This window comes from Balearica regulorum, chromosome Z, assembly GCF_011004875.1.
Source record: "Balearica regulorum gibbericeps isolate bBalReg1 chromosome Z, bBalReg1.pri, whole genome shotgun sequence".
NCBI lineage: Eukaryota > Metazoa > Chordata > Aves > Gruiformes > Gruidae > Balearica > Balearica regulorum.
In genome coordinates this window covers 20722931-20746274 of record NC_046220.1, presented here as the reverse complement: position 1 = coordinate 20746274, position 23344 = coordinate 20722931, and the positions used below count along the sequence as shown (strand labels likewise).

At 39.9% G+C, this 23344-nt stretch overlaps 2 protein-coding genes across 3 annotated transcripts in view; one reads left to right on the top strand and one right to left on the bottom strand.

Annotated features, from left to right (window-relative positions):
* The first annotated feature begins 1049 nt into the window (after window positions 1-1049).
* On the top strand, window positions 1050-10331 carry PPIC (peptidylprolyl isomerase C). Its single transcript, XM_075740829.1, has 5 exons — window positions 1050-1232; window positions 5869-5982; window positions 6474-6567; window positions 8228-8412; window positions 9795-10331. Exons 1-5 carry the CDS (start codon window positions 1065-1067, stop codon window positions 9921-9923), a joined length of 690 nt encoding a protein of 229 aa, XP_075596944.1. The 5' UTR covers window positions 1050-1064; the 3' UTR covers window positions 9924-10331.
* A 2357-nt stretch (window positions 10332-12688) lies between these two features.
* Window positions 12689-23344, bottom strand: part of SNX24 (sorting nexin 24) — an 89951-nt gene continuing 79295 nt past the window's right edge. For both annotated transcript variants that reach the window (XM_075740831.1, XM_075740830.1), the window contains 4 exons: window positions 19755-19849; window positions 18560-18592; window positions 17579-17643; window positions 12689-12937 (listed from right to left, as the gene is read on the bottom strand). In XM_075740831.1, coding sequence (XP_075596946.1) covers window positions 12867-12937; window positions 17579-17643; window positions 18560-18592; window positions 19755-19849 — 264 coding nt within the window. In that variant the 3' untranslated portion in view covers window positions 12689-12866. The remainder of the gene's footprint in view (window positions 12938-17578; window positions 17644-18559; window positions 18593-19754; window positions 19850-23344) is intronic.

Here is a 23344-nt window from a genome sequence, read left to right as displayed (position 1 = left end):
CTTATCCTTGCTTGGGCACTCAAGCTCTGGGCTGGCTTTACAACCAGCACCAAACTCGCTGCCTAGGTGCTGTGCCATTTACCCAGAAACACAGTGCTGCTTAGTTTAATCCTGAGTGTGTTTACATAAGCCACTGTCAGCCTCCTGCTTGCAGTATATCAGTATCTACCAATTATTTTTCTTCCATATGCTGGCACTTGGGAGGCCACAAATTTCACTGCATGTTACAACTTTCAAATTTTCTATGGACTGTAGCAGCAACACAATTTGGGACAGGTCCTGAAAGCAAACAATTTTTGAGCAGAGAAGGTAACAGGTCAGTGTCAAAGGTAAATTAATTTGCTAGACTGGGTTCTGTCTTCGTATGCAATGGCTTGGGAAAGACATTTCCGTTTGCTGAATTAATTTGGTGTGGCTCCTTGTTGTTCAAGGCCAGATGTGTGGACATGGGTGCCAAGCAGCGCACCTCTACTGCTAAGGCAAAGGAAACTCTAAGTAGTACAAGTGCCTTACAGGCTCGTGTTTCTCCTCAGCACATTAAATACCCCAAAGATGAAAGACCAATGATCCACTTTCAAAATCCCCTGAGCATCTACGATTTTGGCTACTTCACCCACTGATCTTCAGTGGGCCCTGCCGCATGCACAGGCCGGCTGAAGTCAAAAGCTGGGCTGCTTCGGCCCTTACAGGCAACTCCAGCTCGTTTGGCGAGGCTGAGCTCCCGAGGAGGCCGCACGTCTTGCCTCCACAAGGAATGGGCAACACGACCACCCCGGCCTTTGTAACCACACCATACCCAGCCAGGGCTCACACTGGCAAACCCCGTCCCCAAGCAGCAGGAAACCCCGCTGGGAAGAAAGCCCCGGGGCCTGGAAGCAGGCGGCGTCACCGCACCTCTCCCCTGGCCCACCTCCACGCTGCCAGAGCCCCCAACGGCCGTGCCGCTGACAGGCTCAGCGGGCCTCTCCCCTCCCATCCACGCTCCACAGTAAAACGGGGCCGGCGCCGACCGCAGCTCGGATGGGTGACCGCCCCGCCGCTCCCCCCGGCAGCCCCCCCGCCACATGGCGCGGGAGGAGCCGCCCGGCGGCGGGCGCAGGCGCCGAAGCGCTCGCCTCAGCGCCATGGGCCGCGGGGGGCCGGCGGCGCTGCTCGGTGCTGTCGCTTGCCTTTGCTTCCTGGCCCCGGCGGCTGAGGGCTTTAAGAAGAGAGGACCCAGCGTGACCGCCAAGGTGACTCTCGTGTGCGGTCGGGGCTGCTCCGCCGACCGGGAAGCCGCCCGGCCGCCGGCCCGAGACGAGTCGGGATCGGTCGGTCGTGAGTGGTCACGGCGTCTCCTCAGCGGGCCCCCAAAGAGGGTGGTTTCCCTTGTCGGCGGTTACTGAGGGGGTGGGGGTCGCCTGGCTGCTTTTTACCCCCGTTTTATAGTGTAAAGCTGGTCCCTCGCCGGGCCGGATTCCGGGCGGGAAGGAGGCTCCTGCGGGGGTCGGGTTTGGGGAGCGCTTGAATAAATGTCTTAATTTACCCGTTTTATAAGTGTTTTGGGGTGGGTTTTTTTGTAACCCCTTTGGGCATGCCCCATTTCTGTAGGCGTTGGCGCATCTCAAACTTTCAGTTAGCCAAGCCTGCCTCTGGCTACAGAACTGGTAACTTTAAAATCGGTAATTACACCCTTGCTTCTGCGGTCTCTGCTGTCGCCATAGGCAGTTTGGGGCTGCTGTGGGGCTGTGACCACTCTGGGGCTCAGTTCTGATGTATTTATTTTTGCCCCCCTCCCCTTGCTGAAAGCCACGGTGGTGCGAGCTGTCCTTTTATCGCCTCCTTGTTTCTCGCTCCCCCGTCGTTATTGCCCGCCGCAGGCTCAGGCACCCGGTGTGGGTTAAAGCCCGGCCGTAGCGGTCGCGGTTCAGAGCGCCCTGCCAGCGGGGCGGCGGGCCGGCGGTGAGCGTGGCTTGACGGATCTCCTCCGCAGGCAGGAGGGGGCTTGGCCAGGGACGGGCGCCGTACTTAGCGGCGTTGCAGCCCGCCAGGCGAGCTCCCGCCTGCAGCGGCAGGGGAATGCACCCGGCTATCGCAGCACGCCGGCGTCTCTTTTGTTGCTGGTGCAGGAGGTCGGATGTCCAGTCCGGCTTTGGATAATGTCGGGATTAGGTGTTTCTGCCCCCCAGGTACCCTAAACTGAAGGGACAGTGCCTTGTTCCTGGTGCAAGACACACACACTTGTGAAAGCGTGATAGGGCATAGCACGGCCTCAGCTTCCTAAGCCACAGGCAGTCTCTGAACTTCTTTGTCATCATCATCTGCAGTTGTCTGCGGTTTCATTGCCATGGACTCCTAGTCCATGAGTTTTATTTTATTTATTTTTCTTGGGAGGTAAGTCTCATACATTTCAGCCTACAAATCATCTAGCAATATATTCCAGTTTAATTGTACATACAGTACTTTGCTTCTTCAGACCTTCTTCCTGGCATTTAATGCTATGCCCTTTTCTGACTCTTATGTTGTGGGACGTAGAGAATTGCAGCTGCTGACTTCCCTTGTCCATGCTACTCATAACTTCATAGAGCTCATCAATTCACACCAGTTTTCTCTCTTCCAGCTTGCATAGTTTTATTTAATCTTTCTTCTTATGAAAGGTTTTCCAGATCTTCGAGCATCTGTGCTGCCCTTTGCTCTACCTTTTTTTAGGTTGGCTTTATCATTTTGCAATAGAGAAGCCAGAATTACATGCAGCACTTAGGGTATGAATGCACAGTTCTGATGTATACCATTGCATAATTATGCCCATCTCTTGTCCTTGTCCATTTTTAATTATTTCTAACATTCATTTTCCTTCTTTCACCTTCACAAGCCCAGTGCCAAACTTTTCATCAGACTGCGCAGGGTGACTCCAGATGTCTTTTCTAAGTGGTGGCTGATATAGGACCCCTTGTTGTGGCTGTATAGTCCTCTTCCACATGCAATATTTTGGATTCATCAGGAATTGTCATTGTATTACCTGGTCTTGGAATCATGAGATCTTTCTTTGACAGTCAACTTTCCCCACGCCCCGAATAACTGAATACTCTTGGCTGTTTTTTTCATTTTGATACACACCGTCTAGTGTAAATTGTGTAGGAATATGTTTGTGAAAAACCAATGACTGTTACTGGTGTACTCTTTTTTATCTCAGTCTTGAAATACTTAACTGCAAAGTGTAAATATAATTACATATTTATATAAATAAGACTGAAAATGTGTAATACTTATTTTCTTAAGAGTTTTTGGTGAGGAATCTGGCCAGATGTTTTTTGAGATTTGAGACTGCTGTGTTGACCAGCTCAGTAGTGTCTACATGCTTATTGATTTTCTGGAGAACTTAAGGAAATATGCTTAAAAGAATATGGCTTCTCTATGCAAAAATGGCATCTAAGGCTACCAAATATTTCCATATTTGATTTCCTGGCCAGAAATATGCACAGACACATTATGGGGTGCATAATTAGGAAGTGCAGAGCTTTCAAAAAAAATCACCTTGTGTGTTGTACAGCTATGTGGAGTGCTAACAGGAAGCCAGGAACTTACCGTTTGTTCACAAATGCAGAATAAGCTGAAGCAGTGCTTTTTGGAAGCACTAGGTGTTGAGGGGTATTAGTTGTTTAATGTAAATAAATAGGTTTTAATTAGAATAAATTATTTAGGATTATAATAGGGCGTGATTTGTGCTGTTTGCTTAGCATTACTTAGCATGAGTGGCTACATTTGCTGAAGCCTTCAGGCTGTGATTGAGGTATTTTTCTCAGTAATTTTCCTAGTAGTCTTCCTAACAGCTAGTGCAGTGCTGTGTTTAGTCTTTTAGTATGGGAAAGTATTTTGATATCACACTCATGTCTCAGTAGTGTTTTTCCAAGTCTGGGACTCTTCAATTCTCTGTGTTCCACCAGCGAGGACAGGGGCACATGGAGTGTAAACCAGAAGATAAGGAGGCTCCAACCTTTGGGGAAAACTGCGGAAACTGCAAATCAACACGTTAAGATCCTGCCTGCCTGGACACAGAAGAAGAATCCCATTAGATGTTAGAAGACCCTAGACCAAAAATCACCATTGGACTGAAGGACACATGGACAGCGTGTGAAGGGCGCATGAGGGGCGGGTGTATGGGTCCCAAGGGTGTAATTGTCCCGGGGTTTCTTTGTTCTGGGTCACCCTTCCTTTGGGGGCACCCAGCCCGGGCTGATCCTGCTGCTCCACCTTTCAATTACATTAATTCTTTTATAAAATCCAACACCTGAGACTCTGCTGTGGGAAACCTAGGGTCGAGCCTGAAGAAGGAGGAAGAGCACCCAAGAATAAGTGTGCACGCGTGTGTGTGACACCATGAATGGTGTGTGAATGCTGGGGCAGCAGCTACTCCTTTAACACTGGGCTTGCTGCATAGGCGAGCAGCTCTGACATGAATTAAACCTTCTGCTTGGGTTAGATTTACAGTATCTAATGGACTCGTCTCCATGTACTCTGTGAAAATGTTTGATATTACTACTATTTGGGGTCATTGTTTGGTAGCTTCAGTTGTGTTACTTATATATGTTACTTATTTATTTCAGGCAGTCCTTCTACTAGGACAACACTTAAAAACAAAATAAGGTGCATTTAGAAAATGTAGGCAGATAATACACATTACTTAGATAAAGCTGGTGGCAAAATTCAGAGAAGTGTGCTTATAAAAATGTTGTTAGTGAAAGTGTGCTGTTAATACTTTGGGAGCCACACATCTAAGAAGTATGTTATTTAGTGCCAAGTGCCAAGGAAATGAATGAGGTGTATCAAAAGGAATTTTATTTTCTTTATAGAGCTTTTATAGTGTTAGCCAAAAGTTCAACAGTCAAAACCACATGGAAGATCAAGAAACAGTAGAAAAGTTTAGTAGGAGAGCGTGAAAGAGGCATTCACTTTGGAGAGGCTGTGGTAATTTATTATCATCATCGGACTAATTTTTTAGTGTTGCAGACAAGTAATATTTGGTTGAGTGCCACAAGGAACAGTAAATACCACATCATAGGAATACACATTGCTGTTTCCTAGAAGTTGTAATAGTCTTTATGTAACCTTTTCAGAACTTCAGAATGCCTCATTTCCTGACAGCTGTTCCTATTTTCAGTAATTGTTGGAACTTTTTGCACATTCAAATATACATTCATATATTCTCAACTATATTAAAATGCTTTATAACTCATTTGCCTGTTTGAAGTTGCTTTTAAGCAACATTTACGGTGCTTTTAGGCAGTCAGCTGAATAATGTAGCATGGTTGTTTGTTTATCAGGTTTGAATTCATATTTAGGAAAGTGACTCCTTGCTTGAGCTGTAGGTTTTTCTTCCCACTGTCAATTTAATGAAATTCAGGCTTTTGCTTGTACTTAATCACGTACACACTAATGCCTAGAACAGTGAAGACTGTGAGTGCATAGCAAAGTATTGTTTCTGGGAATTGTCTGTACTACAGTTACTTGTTATTGTTTACCGTACCAGAATAGCATCATTGCTCTCCCTTACTTTAAGACTTCATCTTTTCTGTACAGCTTTAAAGACATAACATGTCTGGGAAAAACCTTCTTGAACATTACCTTCAAACATGTGATACAGCAGCCTCACTGAGCCCTTAAAAGCAGTAAGAATCAAAATGCATAGTCACCAGTTCTCAATTTTCTGCATAATCTGATTTTGGTAGCTCCGAAAGGATTTGTCTTAAGCAACACTCTCAGGAATTGAAGGATACTACTAATATAGACCAGCCAGAAGCAGTTTTGTACCACCTTAGGCTTTCAGAAACTTGGCTTTTTTGTTGTGCTCATGTTTGTATCACTTTTGTTCTTTTCACAAAAAATGTTCAGGTGTTCTTTGATGTGAAGATTGGAGACAAAGATGTTGGCAGAATTGTAATTGGATTGTTTGGAAAAGTTGTCCCAAAGACTGTGGAGAACTTCATTGTGCTGGCAACTGGAGAAGTACGTTTGCTGTTTTCTTTTACTGTGTACTCAAGTTTGGATTGGGAAGTAAATATTTGTTTAATGCTGTTTCAGTTGTGAACTGTCGATCTTAATTCAGTGGAGCCTCTGCAAGAGTGCCATCCCCAAGGCTGTGCTCTGGTGTGTGTCCTCTCAGGTCCTTGGGGCTTGGTTCACAAGATGTAATTAGGAGATGTTGGATATCATCACCTCAATCTGTTCCTGCCATGCAGATTTAGCATGTAGAGGTACTACGGTCAGATAACAGTCAAATAAAGAACAATGGCTTTGATCACCTGAATAATACCTGCTTTTTGGCAGTGCAACCCAGCTGCATTCACCTGCCTCTCAGTTTAATTTGTTTCTTGCCAGTGTTTGTCTCTGATGGTGGTATATTCTGTGAAATTTGGCCATTTACCACAAGTGTATTTCCATATGATTGTACAGAACTGGATGTTATGTTGATTTAAATAATTATTTCATTTTCTTAGAGAGGATATGGATACAAAGGAAGTAAATTTCATCGTGTGATCAAAGACTTCATGATTCAAGGAGGAGACTTTACAGCTGGAGATGGATCAGGAGGTAACATCCTTAGTATCTTCCAGGTTCCCTTTCCTTTCTTTGAATGCCTACTGAAAAGATGGGCAAAACAGTATAGTCTCTCATTCCTTCAGCTGACATAAATGAAAATATACACACATTTGTTTAGAGCATCTAGTACTTTTCTTGGAACATAATCTGGAACAAGCATCTTGGAACATAAGCTGCAATTATTTGGATTACTTGATTATAAGTATGTGTAGAGCTTCCTTTGTCCTCAGTTTTTTGCAGATAGCTCTTTTCTGTCTGTGACTTGTCCCCACTCAAGCAGCATGGCGTTGCGTGGTGGGTGGGAGCCACGTGACCAGCTGAGCTGCTCCTGCAACAAACATACTGTCTCCAAGAGATGGAGGTCTGCACCCTTCCCCTGGTCTGGCTTTACAGCAATGCTCCTTCCCTGAGGTGCTCATCGATTGCATGTGTATATGAACCAATTCAAGTCATCCAGTAGAAAACTAATCCGCGATGAAACAGTGAAAGCGCATAGCAGGAAGGCAGGTAGGGAAGGAGTAGGCTGTCCTCTCTGCCCTCAGCTCAGCCAGTTCTGTGGAACCTTCTGAAATGTGCTATGAGCTTGAATTTCAAAATGGGTAGCGAAATTAGAAAATCAAGGTCATGACCTCTCCCCTTTTTTCTCTTACTAAATTTAAAACCATAAACTTACTGGTGGTGTGAGTTCTGGCTGTGTGTATCACTTCTACCTTCTGAGCCTCCAGAATACTAGTTTAGTCCACTAAGGAGAGCAATCCCAGTGCAGCATCTCTTACATTGCATGTGCTCTGGCTACTGATTTCTTCTCTTCCTTTACATACACATTCTTCATGAGCTACTATTTGAACTGTCTGCATGAAACGTTAGTGATTTCCCTGCTGGGACAGAATGGAAAACACACACTCCTTTTCCTTGCAGGGAACAATGGGTAAGGCTAAAATACCAAAGACACAGTTATATCATTAAAGGTAGGCAGTGTTTGTTTGCCTCCTAATACTGTTAATTGAGGTAGTATCTGCCGTGTGTTGGGAGCAGTGTCCCCATTGTGCTAGGCACTGTACAAATAAAGAACGTGACAGCCTTCTCTTTTCAAAGTGATGGTGGTTTAAATATGACTCAAATGTTTTCTTCTGAACTATTTTAGAAACATAAAAGTCCTTATGTAATGTTTGCACAAATCCACACTGAGTCTTTTAGGCTAACTTCCATTTGGTCTTTATGTATTTCTAAACATTTCTGAAGCAATTTCTTATTAGGAGGAAAAAGTTGTAAAAGCAAAGACTAAAATTGTTACAAAACACAGCAACCTTATTTTTAGTGGCCATAATTACAATGTTTGTCGAACAGGGTGAAGTATACTATTGTTCGGTGGTGTATGAAAACAGGACCTTTGAAGGTATTCAGCTTGCTCCTTAAATTCAAAGGATAAAGCATTGTCAGCTTTAAATACTCTCCCCTTATATGTTGTGGTTTAGCTTATCTTTTTTAGCTGTGGAATCATTGATGATGGAACAGTTGCTGTGCTTACTCAAACAGTCTTGAAGTCCTGAATTTATAGGTTTTTTTCCTCATTTTTGAACAAAAAGGGTTGGTTTGTGTGTTTGGTGTTTGTGGGTTTTTTTAAAGTTTGCTTTCTTATTTTGTGTCGTAGGAAGAAGCATCTATGGAGAAAGGTTTCCAGATGAGAACTTCAAGCTCAAACACTATGGAATTGGATGGGTTAGCATGGCAAATTCTGGCCCAGACACCAACGGATCCCAGTTCTTCATCAGTGTGACAAAGCCTTCCTGGTTAGATGGAAAACATGTAGTATTTGGCAAAGTCCTTGATGGAATGGTAAGCTAAAAGTAGTAGCAAGATTAACCAAGAAAATCTGGACAAATTCTGCCACGTTATATCTGTGTTAGTGTAACTTACACCATTGTGGTTCAAAACAATTGAGTGTTTATCTAATATGTACATGATAGAAAACGATTGTGAAGACCATGGAGCTGGATGATTTAGAACTGAAATAGCAAATGGTGACTGCAGAAATGGAAACTTAAATCATGCCTTTGGCTTTCACAGCTCGTTTTGGACCACTAACAACTGAAATCAACACTGACACCTTTGCAGAATAAGTTCAGGTCCCCCTTTCACTAACGCTGTTAGCCATGAAATAATTGTATTTCTACAAGCTAAAACCTCATTTTGTAGCATGTGCTAGTTATGGGTAACTCTTTCACTGTAAGGGTTTTTAGAAGTATGTGAATGTAAATTATAGAAACACATATATTCATATCTGTTCAAAAAGAGGAAAAAAATTCTACTTAATTCACTCAAACTGTACACAGCTGCAAAAGTGATATCTCATTGCAAAGACCAAATAGAATTTAAGTTTAAAAATGGTAGTTCCAACTGATTATACTTTTAGTAATCTGGTTTTCCTTTTAAATTAGTCCATTTAATCTGTGTTTGGAAATGAACATGGGAAACATGAACTGCTGCACTGACCAGTTGTTTGAGGAGTTTGAAAACCTCATCAGAACACTTGGCGTATCCACTCATTCATATTGAAGTCAATTCTTATGAGCCACAGTAGTAGCTGGAAATTTTTGAGGACAGACTTAGACTAAGTTTTAATTTAGTTAGATCAATGAACAAATACGCAAAGCCAGCATTGCTAACTGAATTTTGTCCTTTAAAAATACTACTTTAGTTAGTTGCCAGGCATGGGGCCAGTAGTTTACCTGTACCTGTCTGACTGGAGGGCATGGTACCACGCTTAAAATCTCTGTCTTATACTAAAGGTAAAAGCAGTCATCAGATTTCTTGAGGCACAGTTATGCTGTATGATTAGAAAAATAATTACTGCTCATTCTTTATGATCTCTGGATTCACTTTCTGCAGATAGACCTTGTGTATGCTAGATCAATCAGCTGAAAGGATATTTTCCATTGCCCCTTCATAATATTTTTGTTGGCTGAAAGTTCTTATAGAAGGGCAAACAGCCTTCCATGTGCTTCTGTCAACTGTGTGTAGGTTGCAGAGCGGCCCAACTGTTTATGTGGAGAAAAAAAAAAGCATGTGGGAACTCAACAGCATAAAGGTCTTTGTTCAGAAGTTGCATAATAAATAGTAATGCTAGGAGTAGTTAGTTGTTTACCTTGTACCAGATTTGAGCCACTGGGGTTTCCTTGGCTAAACTGAACTCTTTTTTTTTTTTTTTTTTTTTACAGTCTGTGGTGCACTTGATAGAACTCCAGCAGACAGATGAACATGACCGGCCCCTTCAAGACTGTGTGATTGTGAACAGTGGTAAAATAGCTGTAAAAGAACCATTTGTAGTTGAAGTAGGTGACTGGTGAGACCAACAGTCCGAATGGAAAGTAAAATTTAATCAATTTTCTTTAAGGCCTGTTTTTGACTGATCTTAACTATCCATTGAATTTTCTCCTCAACATATATGAGGCTGTATTTAGACGAGACTTATCATTTGCCAAATACATAAAAGATATGACCATTTCTACAACAACTTGATGGACCTTGACATATCCCACTAAATCCTAGATCTTGCAGAAAAATTTCAGAAGTACTTCTATTTTTTCAAGATTTGAAATAGTCATTTTGTTGTCTTTGGAAATTTTTGCAATATTTGTTTCTGCCTTTTCAACTGAAAATATTATTTTCTGTAACAGTATCAGCATTTTTAAAAAACAAAAAAAAGTAAAATACAGAAATGTTTTGAATAAATAAACTTTAATTTCAAATAACTACTTAATGAAGAGCTTTTTTTATTTCCCCCCCAAAGGCCTTTTTTTCTCACCTCAGTTGATTCTGCAAAATATGCAGAGGGTGCTGCTTTCCAGGAAATGAAGTTGTAAGGTTAGAGCAGGGATGGCAGTTTTCTCAAATCTTAAAGTCCCTGCTGTCTTTCAAAAACCCACAGTATTCAGATACAATCCTGTCATCAGGAAAGAGCAGCTCTGGTGTTAAGCAAGATCATCAGTTAGAAACTGATTAAAACAGAACAGTCCTTGTTTTACAGCACAGTGATTTTTATAACACCTAATGTTATTTACATTAACGCTCAAGTGGGTTTTTTTGCAGTTTTGCTGTATGTCAGCGATGCAACTTTAGGTTCATTATTTTTGTAATGCTTCCTAAATAACTCTTAAGCTGACAGCTTACCTAGTAGCTTTTAAACAAGGTCAGCATAAGATACCACTTAGAAATAGCTGTGTTTGTTAATGAGGTTCCTTAATGAGTTACATAGTACTCCACAGGAAAGAGATGCGGATTTTTTCTCGAGTTTCCAGTGTTTCAGAACTCGAGATGGAGGAGCCAATGCCAAGATCCGGTGAAGGATTCATCCACTGGCACAGTGGGCAACACACAGCTTACCTTTGTAGTGACTCGTTTCTGAAGGGTGTCCTGGAGCCCACGTGAGGTATCCAGACTTCAAGTGGCACTGGGGAAGAGCGAGTACTACAGCACAGAGCTTGTAGGTACCTACTGGCACCTCGTTGCAAGGAAACAGGAAAGTGCTGTGGGCAGGGATTTACCGCAGGTCCTCCAACACCTCATTTGTGGTTACAGGGGTGCTTCTGCTGGTTCACCATCCACAGCCCTGGGGTCTCTCCTGAGGGTAAAGACTGACACTTCTTTTTGAGACTGTGAAAGGATTACTGTCCTCTTTAAAACAGAGCTAGGGGAGAACTTGTCAAGGGCCTCTGAATTTGCCTAGTACTAGGCAATGAGACTTCCATGTTACCCCTGTTCATTTTTCTTTCTACTAACTGTTGAAGGTGAAATTCTCTGAAAAACAGCACTGGGAAGCAGTGTTGGGAAGTAAGTGAGAATGCCTCGCCCTCCCTCGCCCAAATAGGTTTCCGCTAGTAGCTGAAAGCTCTCCCGGAGGGTGATGCCACAGACGGTGTAGAGAGCTCTGCTACCTGAATCAGTGTTGCAGTCACAGGACACCTTCTGTACAAGTCCCGGCTTGTCACCAGCCCCATGCAGGATCTAGTAGTCAGCAGGAGGCTACCCATGCGTCTCTAGGATCAGGCTTCTGTTCGTGTCTAGCTTTGCCATTACTGCTTTTGTGCAATGCAACACCTTTCCTCAGATGAGCCCACTGACATACTGGCTGTACACTGAATTTTCTCCCCTAGGACGTACACTTTTATAAGCCTGGTGTGTTCAGATAGCACGGTGCTGAGAGTTTTAAATGAGACACCCAGGTATTTTCTCATGCTTCATGTGGAGATATCTGTGTGACCCATGTCTGATGACACAAGCAGAAAAACATCGTTTGAATAGAAATGCACAAAAAGGTATACTGAAGCGGTACATCCATGTTCTAGTAATTTATTTTGTAATGTTCAGTAGCACACATACAAATTTCCAGTTAAATCTGAACAAATATACATACATATGTATCAGTTTTATCTTTATCATATTACTACTTAATCATATTCTTGCTTTAGCTTACCACAGAGTCCTATGCTCTGTGACTTATAAAATGTTAAGATATGGAATACAGTCTGTAAGTTGATGTGAAAACTAAACATACAGACAGATTAGATGTCATAACTGAATAGGGATGCATAAATGCCATTTAAAATCTCCTGGTAGATAAAATAATTTCAACTGAAATACAGAAAACTTCCTGAGAGAGTGCACTATGTAGTAGCATGTTTTCCAATAGAAACTCTCCATATACCTGCATTGGCTCCTTTCCTTTTCTGACAGTACGGATCAGATTCAAAATAATTTAAGAAAAATTAATAAAATACTTTTAAGTTGCTTTCAGTTTTTTCTTGCTTTAATTTTTTTTTTTTTTTTCTTCTGGGCAATTTCTCACACACTCCCTCTCTTCAGTGCCAGCACTTTTAATCCATCCATTGCCAGCAATGGGTAATGTGCTGGGAAAATTGTGGTGCAAAAAGGCTTAGTGTAATTTATGATAAAAATTATACAAATAATTAGTAAAGCTTTCAATTATTTTCAAAAGTTAGTGTAATTCAGTGTATGACTTTGAGCTTTTAGTGTTAAATAGTTACAGCATATCAATATATAGAAGGTATAAATAACTTCAATACCATTGTTTCCATATCTTTTTTTTTTAAAAAAAAGCAGCAATTGTAGTGACATTGATTTTATTTAAAAAGATATAATGCTTGAACTTAAGCTGAGGTTGTGCCTCTTGCTTCTGAGCATAATTTTCACATCACAGAATTTCATTCTTACTAATTCCATTAAACATGACTCAGAGACTTGATTCAGCTGCTTCTAGCCATGCAGCACTTCTACCTGGGCAGTAAATGAGGATAAAATATTCCATGTAGAATGCCTTCTATAACTACATTTGGAAAGTCATCTGGAAAAAAAGAAAAAAAAACCAAACCTTTCTTTCTTATCTATGTCAGTACAATATAAATGTTTCTGTGAAACTTAACTAGGTAAAGCCTCATATAATTTGGGTTACTGTATCACTCAACTGTTTATCCGTGTTGGGGATGTGCTATTAGTAATGCTGTTTCAGCACTAAAGCCACTTTAGTGTAGCACTGGGCATTGCATGAATGCGCTGCCAGATTTGTAGCTTATTGATTTAAAGGGATGTTCTAATACTTAATGCTGCTAGGCTCCAGCTCTTTATCTGAATCTTTTCTCACAAGGAAGATGGATTACACTGGCAATTCAATTTCTAACAAAATCTCAATATACTTGAAGGAATTCCAAGATTGCTACTGGGAATACTTCAAAGCTGTTTTTCCATTGTGGTTTACAGCAGTGTTGAGACTGAGAAAACTTGAGGATACCTATACAATCAGAGATGATTATATGAGGCAGGAAAATTTCAGGCTGGCTAATGAACATAAAATGCCACGTTACAAAAAGTCATCCTATAATATCTGAAGGAAAACCCCTACTAGATTCTTACCACAAATGTAGAGGAAACTGGCACTTAATTTTCATGTTAAATTTAGCACGAAATAATTACATGATAAAACACAGTAATAGATCCACACAGAGGAATGACAGGATGTACATTACTGCAGAGAAAACATGTTTTAAATGCACCAACTCCTGTGTTTCTAATGAAGGGTTTACTTAAATCACTGGGCATTATGAGTAAGAATTTCTGATCACATCTTACGATCTTAAAATTGCTAGTGCACTAGGAAACAGGTTCACCTAGAAAAATGGGCTATTTCTGATACGGAACTTTCCACACTAATCAAATCTTTCCTTCACCCATCAGCCTACAGGATATTCAAAAAGGGGAGATGTAACATTTATAAAACTCTATTAGATACTTGATAAAATAGATCACCTAATGTGAGTGGGAATTAGGTTTTGCTCCTAATTTCTTTGCTAAAATAATTTTGGAGGTAAAAACGTTGAGGAAAAAGTGGACTTGGACTTGGTAAGAAAAAATTAATCCTTTTTAGTGCAAAGGTGTTATAGTTATTAATAAAGGTGATTCCAGTCTATTAAAGATGTTTCAAACAGAGACATTTTAGGATGTTTTAACGAACTGCAACCTCCACCAGAAACAATACATGCATAAGTCTCCACAACTTCTCGTAGTAAGTCATCATTATAAATTACTTGTTAATATTTTGAATCCAATAATGATTTCTCAAGTCCTGCAAGCTCAGCTATCCCAAATCACCCTGGTAGAATAACCCTATGCTCTTGTCATTAATGTTATTAAAAATACACTTGTAAGGGCAATCTGATGCTTTCCTTCTAAATTAAATGCTGCAGTTCCAGAAACCAGTTTTTACTGGTTCTTCTATAGCATACAGTATATATAGGAAAATGAGTATTGATTAAAAAAATGATACAACTTTACAGCATCAGATTTACTGTGAGGCTTTGTTGCTTAAAAAAACCCAAGCGTATTAATTTAAGTTAAATGTATAAATACACTGAAGCAGTCTTGCAGATCTGTGATACTTACATGGCTTAAAGAATCGTCAGAACAATTTTCAAACAAGTGACAGTAAAACTGAGACTCCATTTTTTAGCTTCTAAGGTATCATTTTAAATTTGCAGCATTTTAGATTTCTTCATTTTTCTTCAAAATAGTACGTAATTTTTTTTCCCTACTCCCTCAAAAAGAAGTGGCAACCTTCCACAAAAAATGACATGCTTGTGCACTCTGACTGTGTTGGATACATCATGAAAAACTGAGTCTGAAAATCAATGAAGTTTGTAACTGCAAATCTTATTTTTGGAAAGTTGTCTTGCAACTCAACAATGCGTAAAGTCCAGTCATTAGAATAATGGCAAGACTGTATTTTACAAAGACAAGTAACAGTGCAATGAGGGGAAAAAAAATGTTCTTTGAGTATTATGTTCCAGAAACAACTATTTATTTCACAAACCCACAACCCACAAATACACAGTTTCCTATTTTATGGGAAGATTATCCAGGAGAGACTAACTCCTCTTCTGATCCAAACAACTGTCATCGTTCACCGTCTTCAAAGGGTACATATGATGAATAGCTATTTGCTAATGGATACGTACTTTTGGTCATACTTTGAACAACCTTGGCTGCTTTTTACAAAGGAATCAAAGTCTATCAAAGTAAGAACTGGTCTGAGAGAGAAAATTTTAGACAGCTCATCTGCATTTTCTCTGTCCTGCAAACTAAACCCAAGAAGAATTAAAGGGAATGAAACTTACTTTCTAACTGGACTTGAGTCAACTAGTAGAGCCTCTAGACTTAGGACTCTATTTTCTTCTTCCTTTTTAAACCACAACTCGCATTCTAATCTGTGTTTTAATTCATTAGGTTAAAGAATAACTTGCAAATGAATGTGATGTTGTAGCATTTTTAAATACAAAGAATATTCACCTGCCATATGGAATTCTAAATATTGTGTGTCAAGGCCAAAAAGTGCCTTGGCAAAAGCCTGAAAAGTCCTTTGTTTCAGATGTCATTAACGAGCCCTACTTACTTAATATTTAAACATGTCACACATTAGAATTGGCTTTTATCTTAATCCAAGTAAAGAACTACTTAAAAGAGTAGTTAAAAAATTCATTATAAAATTCTTAATGATTTCAAGGAAAGGAAGCTTAGCCTTAGAGTACACATTAGGGAAGCAAGATAACTACCATCACAGAACTGCAAAATCTTGAATAGAAGTCTTACAGCAAAACCTTACATGTGGGCTGGAAACATTAAGCACTGTCTTCATTTTTGAGGATAACTGTATATGAAATCCATTTTCTTTTTCAAGAATGCTATGGAATTAAATGATGTCCATAATTTACATCCTGCTCTCAAGGAATCTGAGTTTGCAATTAAGAGGAGCATTAAACAGTAAGATTAAGACACGCAATGTGGCTCACAGGTAGGCAACTCTGTGGGTGCCTCTGCATTACTGCTGTCACTTGGGTCAGGAGTGACCCCATGAAGTCACCATCTCCCCTTACTGTGCTTCAGTTCATCCATTTTGTGATTTGCACTCCAGCCTCACATGGGCACTCAGTCCACGTGACCAGACTAGTGCCAAGTCGCAGTAAACACTAAATGACGTTCTAATGTGTCTCTGCACTTGGTGTTCCACTCTAGAACTACAACTTTTAAGTTTGGTAAGACTCCATAGGGTCAATACTGTTGGGCCACGCTAGTAGCTAGAGTGGACAATGCCCACAAGAGAGACTATTTAACCCTCTGAAAATACATGAGCCTAGTCCCTATGGTTTTGAAAAATAGCTTGAAAAAACAAACGGTTGCAGCTAGAAGAGATGACTGGCGGTCATCTGGTCCATCCACCTGCTCAAGCACAGACACCTATGGCCAGTTGCACAGGACCAGAAGCCAGATGGCTTCTGAGTATCTCCAACAATGGAGACTCCACCACCATTCTGGGCAACCTGTGCCAGTGCTCTGTCAGCCTCAAAGTGACAAAAAGTGTTGCCTGGTATTACTGATGTTCTTGTCCTGCCACGCGGCACCACTAAAAAGAGCCTGGTTTTGTCTTCTTTACACTCTCCCTTCAGGTATTTATATACATCTTGAGAAAATCTCGAGGAAGTACACTTCATTGGCTAAGACATTACAAGCAAACAAGTGTTCTTTCCTAAATTTAGTCTTTAAAATGTCATGATTTTCAAGGCAGCTCAAGAACCTGACTCTTGATTTCAGCACAGTATTTTGTAACATCAAACAAAATGCCACATTATAAAAAAATAAATCTTAATTTGCAGCTCTGGGAGAAAATTCTCCCTTGAAAGCGTATTGCATTTTTAATACAAAATTTAGTAGAAGTAACAGTTCAAACAAGTAAAATGACAAAAACAGGAGGAACACACTACTAAAAATGGTAATTTTTTTCCTGCACACATTCAGTTTAAGACAGAGGGTAAGTTCTCTGAATTGATAATACAAAGAACTTTTTACCAAAAAAAAAAACCCATCCCAAAAAAAAAGATTTATAACAAGCTGTTTCAAACACTCTTTTGAACCATGTATTAAGAGATGAAGGCTAACATAAATGTCCTGTGAAACACATCAATTATACTTAAAGTATACATTCTTTTTTTTTTTTTTTTTTGTTCCCTAAAGAGGTCTAGAGGTTAAAAATGATAAGAAATAGTAATAATCCAAATGGAAATACAAACATGCTCTCAGTAGATCGACTGGTGTTTAGGGAAAAAGCACTCACAAAGGACTGGGCCTCTAAGTTCAAATCCTTCAGGCAAAACAGCCCAAAGGGTCAACAAGAAGAAAAGAAAAGCAATGTTCTTTGTCTTTTGAATCCTCAGTAGGTTTGTCTGAGAGAACAACTGGGGAAGAAAATTCCACCTTTTTATAAATCGCCCACCCTACTTAGTGTTTTAATGGTTTCTTACACAAGAACTATCGTTTTATTGGCATGTTATTAGATTTTGGACCAGTGTCATTTGACTAGGCCGGTATTAATAATAATGTGGTTTATGTGGTGCAGGGTCAGATCAGTAAGGCGCTGTTAACAGATGACAAGTTTGATTACCTTTGGCTTTAGGCAAGACATATGGATCCCTTAGGAACAGCAGCACAGGCTGGTGGGACAGTTTGCTGGAAAGGTCAAGAACAGGGATGTGAGTATCAAGGGTCAGCAAACAGAATATTCTACAAACTAGCTTTGATAAAGTGAGGTGGTTGAGCCATGCAGCAGCCATGCCAGTGCGTTTCTGCACACCAGTGCTGCCTGAAAAGGGCGGGTTGCATCTCCTGGGAGCAAAGCTCGCCGCTCCTCAGCCACACAGTGAAACTGTCAACATGAAGCTGGAGGTGAAGGGGCTGCATCCAGGAGGGGCAGCCTGCAGCTGGCTTTGAGACCTCCTGATCCTGCTCTGCTGCCTGGTACTTGGTGTAATGCAGGTTACAAGATCACCTACCACCTGGCTCCACGGTCTACAGGCGCTTCAGGCCACCAGACTTGAAATTCCACTATGTTCTTCCAGTCCCCAGAATGGTTGCTGAACATCTCAGAAAGAAAGTCCTTGGAAGTCCCTCACAGAGCTGTCTCCAACCCTGGTCACAGTACAGACATCCTCCCAAAGCTGGTGCCAGGCCTCTCTGCTCTGCTCTGTACATACATGTGACAAGTAGTGCAAGCAGATACGTACAGAGCTCTGTCAAATGCATTGGGGAGAACCCAAACCTCTAATTCTTTCTGCTAAATCTTCTTGCTACAATAAATACACTTCAATGGGTAAAAAACATTCCCAGAAATGTTTCAGAGCTAGCAGAATTCTATTAGGGTTTTGTAAGGAATTTCTCAATACAGCATAAGGATGCTCAATTCACACCACAAGTTGGTGGATCTAGCACAGCTGATAAAACGAGCCATAATATTTAACAAATGCATCTAATTTTAATGCTAAACTACTGCTGTTTTGTCAACTGCAAGGTACAAATGCAGTAAACGCCAATAATTTCCAGTAGTTTATTAATCTGATGTCCTAGAAAGAGTAGGAATCAAGCTCACCTTGATTCTTCAGATTCTGTTTCATCAAAAGAGCTGCAAGCAAAGTGAGAGGAAACTTTGGTTACAACCAAATTAAATCTATAATGAAAAAAAACCCCAAATCCTTTAAGAACCATCAAAGGTGGCAACCTTCTTCTGGTCAGTAGCTGCATTATGCAGTGTGATGAAATGAATGTGGGAGATCGTATCATTTTACAATGACCACTACTTCAAAACAACAGCATCCATTTTACTGTAACAGACTCACAGGCATATCTATCTATCTATCTATCTATCTATCTATCTATCTATCTATCTATCTATCTATCCATCCATCTACAAAGTGATGGGGTACAGTCCCAAGGAGGGTATTGGCTGATGCCATTAACTACAAGTGAAAATGACAAGTCTGTTAGCTTCTGAATCACTCTGGAGACTGCCCTGCGCCATAGACACCTCCAAGTGCAAGACGGCCTTAAAATTACCTCCACTTTTTTCAACTCACCTTCTCTCCACTGCAGATCCACACAGCCTCCCCCAAAGTGGATAAGGGCCATGTAGCTTTCTGGGGAGCAACTATGTCAGCTTGCATAACAAACGAAATTATTCTCCCTACAAAGCTTACAGCTGCAGATGGTAACAGAGCTTCCAGTTACACTGTTTTGGGTATTTCTGTAGTCATTACACTCGCCATACTAAGATTCCTTTCTCCCACCCTGATCAAGAACCCTCCCAGGGGAAGGGCAAGGGGGCCACTGGGGTAGATGTCATCAGAAAGGTGAAAGACCCCATTTTCAAACACACAGAGATCAAAAAAATGATCAGAGAATGAACTTATGTTCAGATACACATAGTGCAGATACTGTGACCATAAAACACATGCAAAGGCCTTCTATGCAACTTTAGTGAGTGTTTATGATTATCTTGCATTTCAGCAGATACTTCAAGATCTATGAGAAAATCATATTTTTCTCATCTAAACTCTCCTTTGCTTTCCAAGAATATTACATTAAAGCTCAATTCTGTCTTTGAACGGGCTGGATTTATTTTACCACCTTTTGGGGATATATAAACATACTTAACGTGAACCTAATGCCCATTTATTTTACAGTGTTAGAGTTGGCAGCAATGCCATTTTAAGTCAATGGAATTGCATCAACACTGAGGGATATGGGCCTTTTGGCCCCCATGTATTTTTCAGTAAATGAGAGCTTACCCACAGCTTTCTGCTTTTGGCAAGGTAGGTACATGGCGAATGTTCAGGAAATCAAGAAATATTTTAGGGAGCTCTTCATTTTCTAAAATGACTGTCTGTAAAAAAAAAAAAAAAAGCACAATACAAACCCAAGATTTTTTAATATTTTAGATATTGTATGCTTTTATTCAAGCTACCAAAACATTTTCTACTTGTAACGCTTTGCAATTATTTTTCTTTTTTTTTTTTTTTTAACACTTATTTTGGAATGCTTCATTTCAATAGGAAAACCACAGTTCTTAATGAATCACATATAAACACATTCAGCTTATGCTACTACATTCTTTTTCACCTGCCATCACTGGTGCCAAGCTAGATGCCTCTCAAGCAGAGATGTCTGATTCTGGAACTAAGTTATTGGCACACTCATTTGTGAATAAAATTCTGTTTATTTAAAACATAAAATAAAGCAGCTACAGCTCAGTGCTTTCACATTCACCTCACAGAAGACTCCTGTCTGGCACATCAGTGGAAAAAGGAAGTGTCCACTTTGTGCAATTCTATTAATGCGTGCCTTGGTAAATGCTAACAAGGGAACCTCTTTGCTTGGCTTGACAGATCAGCTTACAACGTACTCCTTATATCTGCACTGTGACTCCTAATGACAAAGCTCTGACCTAAGAGCTGCTGGCTAGACCCGCCACATTCTTCCACAGCAATGACATAGTGGCCTGACTCCATCCTCTTTCGTTTTTCCATTGAAGAGATGATTTACAATTTTCAGTAAATTAATTACAAGTATACTTAAGAATATGTAGCAAATAAATGAGATGCTGAGGTGTATGTTCGTCATGAAAGAATGACTTTTAAAGGAAACAATAGATCTCTGACAGTTTCACAGAAGCAGAGCAAAAATAATCATTGATCTTGCATTTTCACGAGGCAAACAAAACAGTTCCTAAATTCAACCAATGTCTCACCTGAAAGATCAAGCCCCTATTTACTGTTCATACTGCCATACATTCTGATAATACATGTACTTCATGTGCAAATGAAACCCACAAGCTCTTTCATTCACAAAGGTCTATGAGGAGCGAACGTATGTGTGGAAGAAACTTCACTAGATTTATAAATAAAACAATTTGTACAAGTAAAGCTAACCATGTGCATCCTGTTCATTTTCACACCCGATGTTGAGGAAACAAACCTAGAGAAGAAACAAGACTGGTGATGGGAAGAAACATTACTCTGCTCACATTCAGGAGGTAACTTATTCCCACATGTGTATTCTTTTACATTACAGAATCACTGTGTAGAGGATAACAGGATGACAAAAAAAAATAGGTTGGAAGAGACATCTAGAGGTCATCTAGATTTTATAGCAGGTTTTATAGCAAATGGTTTGGTTATTTATGTAATGAAAACCCAACTAGTGTAAAAATTACATAAGATGTGCATAGACTTGAGAGAGAAACACATGTGAAAACAAAGGTATCTGAGAACTGGTTCTTTTTTTATTTTACATCTGCAAATCTGAATTCAGGGTCTACATTTATTCAACAGCTGAGGCTAAGTTTGAAAAAAAGAACAGGGAAAAAAAATGCAGCTTTTGAACTCTTCTGTTCTAGATTTTAATGGATGTAACAAACAGGGAGGTCTGAAATGTTGGCAAGTTTTAAGCCTTTCAGTTCACCTCTATATGAAGATGCTGCATTAAAAAATGCCACTTTATTTGCATTCTGCAAAATCAGCACTCTGCTGCTGCAAAATTTATCCTGTTCTGCATTCAGGTTATGCACAGAAGGAGGGCTGGAGGTGGATGCATATTCAGAGGGTGTGTGAATTGCATAACAATGTATATGATTTGCTCAAATAAAACCATCTTACTAATTATATGCAATGAAGAACTGCAAAAAGTTGTATAAAGATGCTTAAGGGCATCAAATGCTTACATGCAACCTCACACACCCCTGACAGCTTTTGCCAAAAGTTGAGCTGAGGCTGCTAAACAGAACAGTGATTGTCAGGCAGGAAGAGAAGGATACATGGCTGTATAAAAGGAAAACTACTGACAGCTCTTACAAACCTATTTGCTTCTACTTCCACTCACTCCAGATTAATATCTCATTCTATTTCTTTTAGGTTTTTTTCATGACATGTATCAAGCCAACCCAAGCCCTGCTAACCCTGCCCTGACAAAATTTATTTCACAAAAGATGTAAGCAAATAGCATCTGTTTTAGTGTGTTAATCCATATAGTTTGTTAACTGTCAATAACTCTGCTCTGGTGATCAATAAACTTGAAAATGTAAAATTTGCAGAGAAGCAAAGGCAATTTTGCAGTGCACTGTATTTTGGATGCCACCTCTGTTGATTGGGAATTTTGTCATTTCCAGAATTTTATGAAGAGAGGAGTGACTGCATTGAACAAAGGAGGATTTTTCAACTGATGTAATGTAATGTGACATACATTTTAAGGAAATCAAAAATAAACAAAGGTACAAGTTAATTATACTAATGAGGGGGCAAATTGTCTTCTGGCTTGACTTCATTGGCTTGGATACAAAAAAGGGATAGCTGTTTAATATACATGGTAAAAAACAAAGGAAAAGAGAAAAAAAACTGTGAACAGCAGGAAAAAAGCCAGCCATACCAGATTAGGTGTGTCTAACTGCATTTCCTACCTCTGGTGGTGGCCTAAAGTGGATGTTTAGAGAAAAATGTAAGCATTCTCAATTTCCTATTTAAGTTGATGAAAAAAAATACTCTTAAATCAGAAATAATTGTTATTGTAATTGGCTTAATTTACCTGGAACAACCCATAACACAACAGATTTTTGAATTCTGACTGAAAACTTGTAAGAAATACATATTTTGCAAACTTGATGATCTTTAAATAATAGCTGAGCAGAAAAGGAACCAAGAGGTAAAGTATCTAAATCACTGTCTATAATTTGTGATGTAACATGCTCACCCATAGCCTTTGTTCAAGTGAATGTGTGACATTGGCTTGTAAACATGACTACTACCTTGTTTGCTCTGCAATCAGAAAGAAATAAAACCTCACAATTAGTTTGTTAGTAATGTGAATTTCTAATACACCTGAATTCTACCAAGATCATAGCAATGAGTTTCAAATATGGGCCCCAGAGTGCTAAGTACACTAATTTAAGAAACAAAATAGCACGTGTATTTCCTTCCTAAAATAAATAAAAACCTCCAAAACTAAAACACCTAACATAACCTCTGGCAAGTGATTTGGGAAGTAACTCCAGAAATACATTTTTCAAATTCATTGATTTCAGCTGAACTAAGAGTATAAGCGCCATATTTTCTTAGAAAATCGTAAAGGGTGTTTATCTGTTACTGTCACACTTTAATGAACTACTCTGTGCTTCAGGAAAAAAAAAAAAAAAACAAACCCAAACCACAAGGGAAAGCCTGATGTTTACATCAGCAGAAATGTCTTTTTCATCGAAAGGGTGCAATTATTATTATGTAACACAAATCAGAAAAATCCCAATTTTTCTACCTTATCAGTTTCATAAAATCATGTTCCCTAAGGACGTCATTGATTAGTTGCACATGTTCTTTCAGTGACATCTGAAATA

What these genes read in the sequence shown, in the direction of transcription:
- PPIC (XM_075740829.1), top strand. Translation starts at nt 1,065, where the DNA reads ATGGCGCGGGAGGAGCCGCCCGGCGGCGGGCGCAGGCGCCGAAGCGCT. An exon ending in GACCCAGCGTGACCGCCAAG is followed by an intron (nt 1,233 to 5,868) that starts GTGACTCTCGTG and finishes AAAAATGTTCAG; the next exon opens with GTGTTCTTTGATGTGAAGAT. An exon ending in AGCTGGAGATGGATCAGGAG is followed by an intron (nt 6,568 to 8,227) that starts GTAACATCCTTA and finishes TTTGTGTCGTAG; the next exon opens with GAAGAAGCATCTATGGAGAA.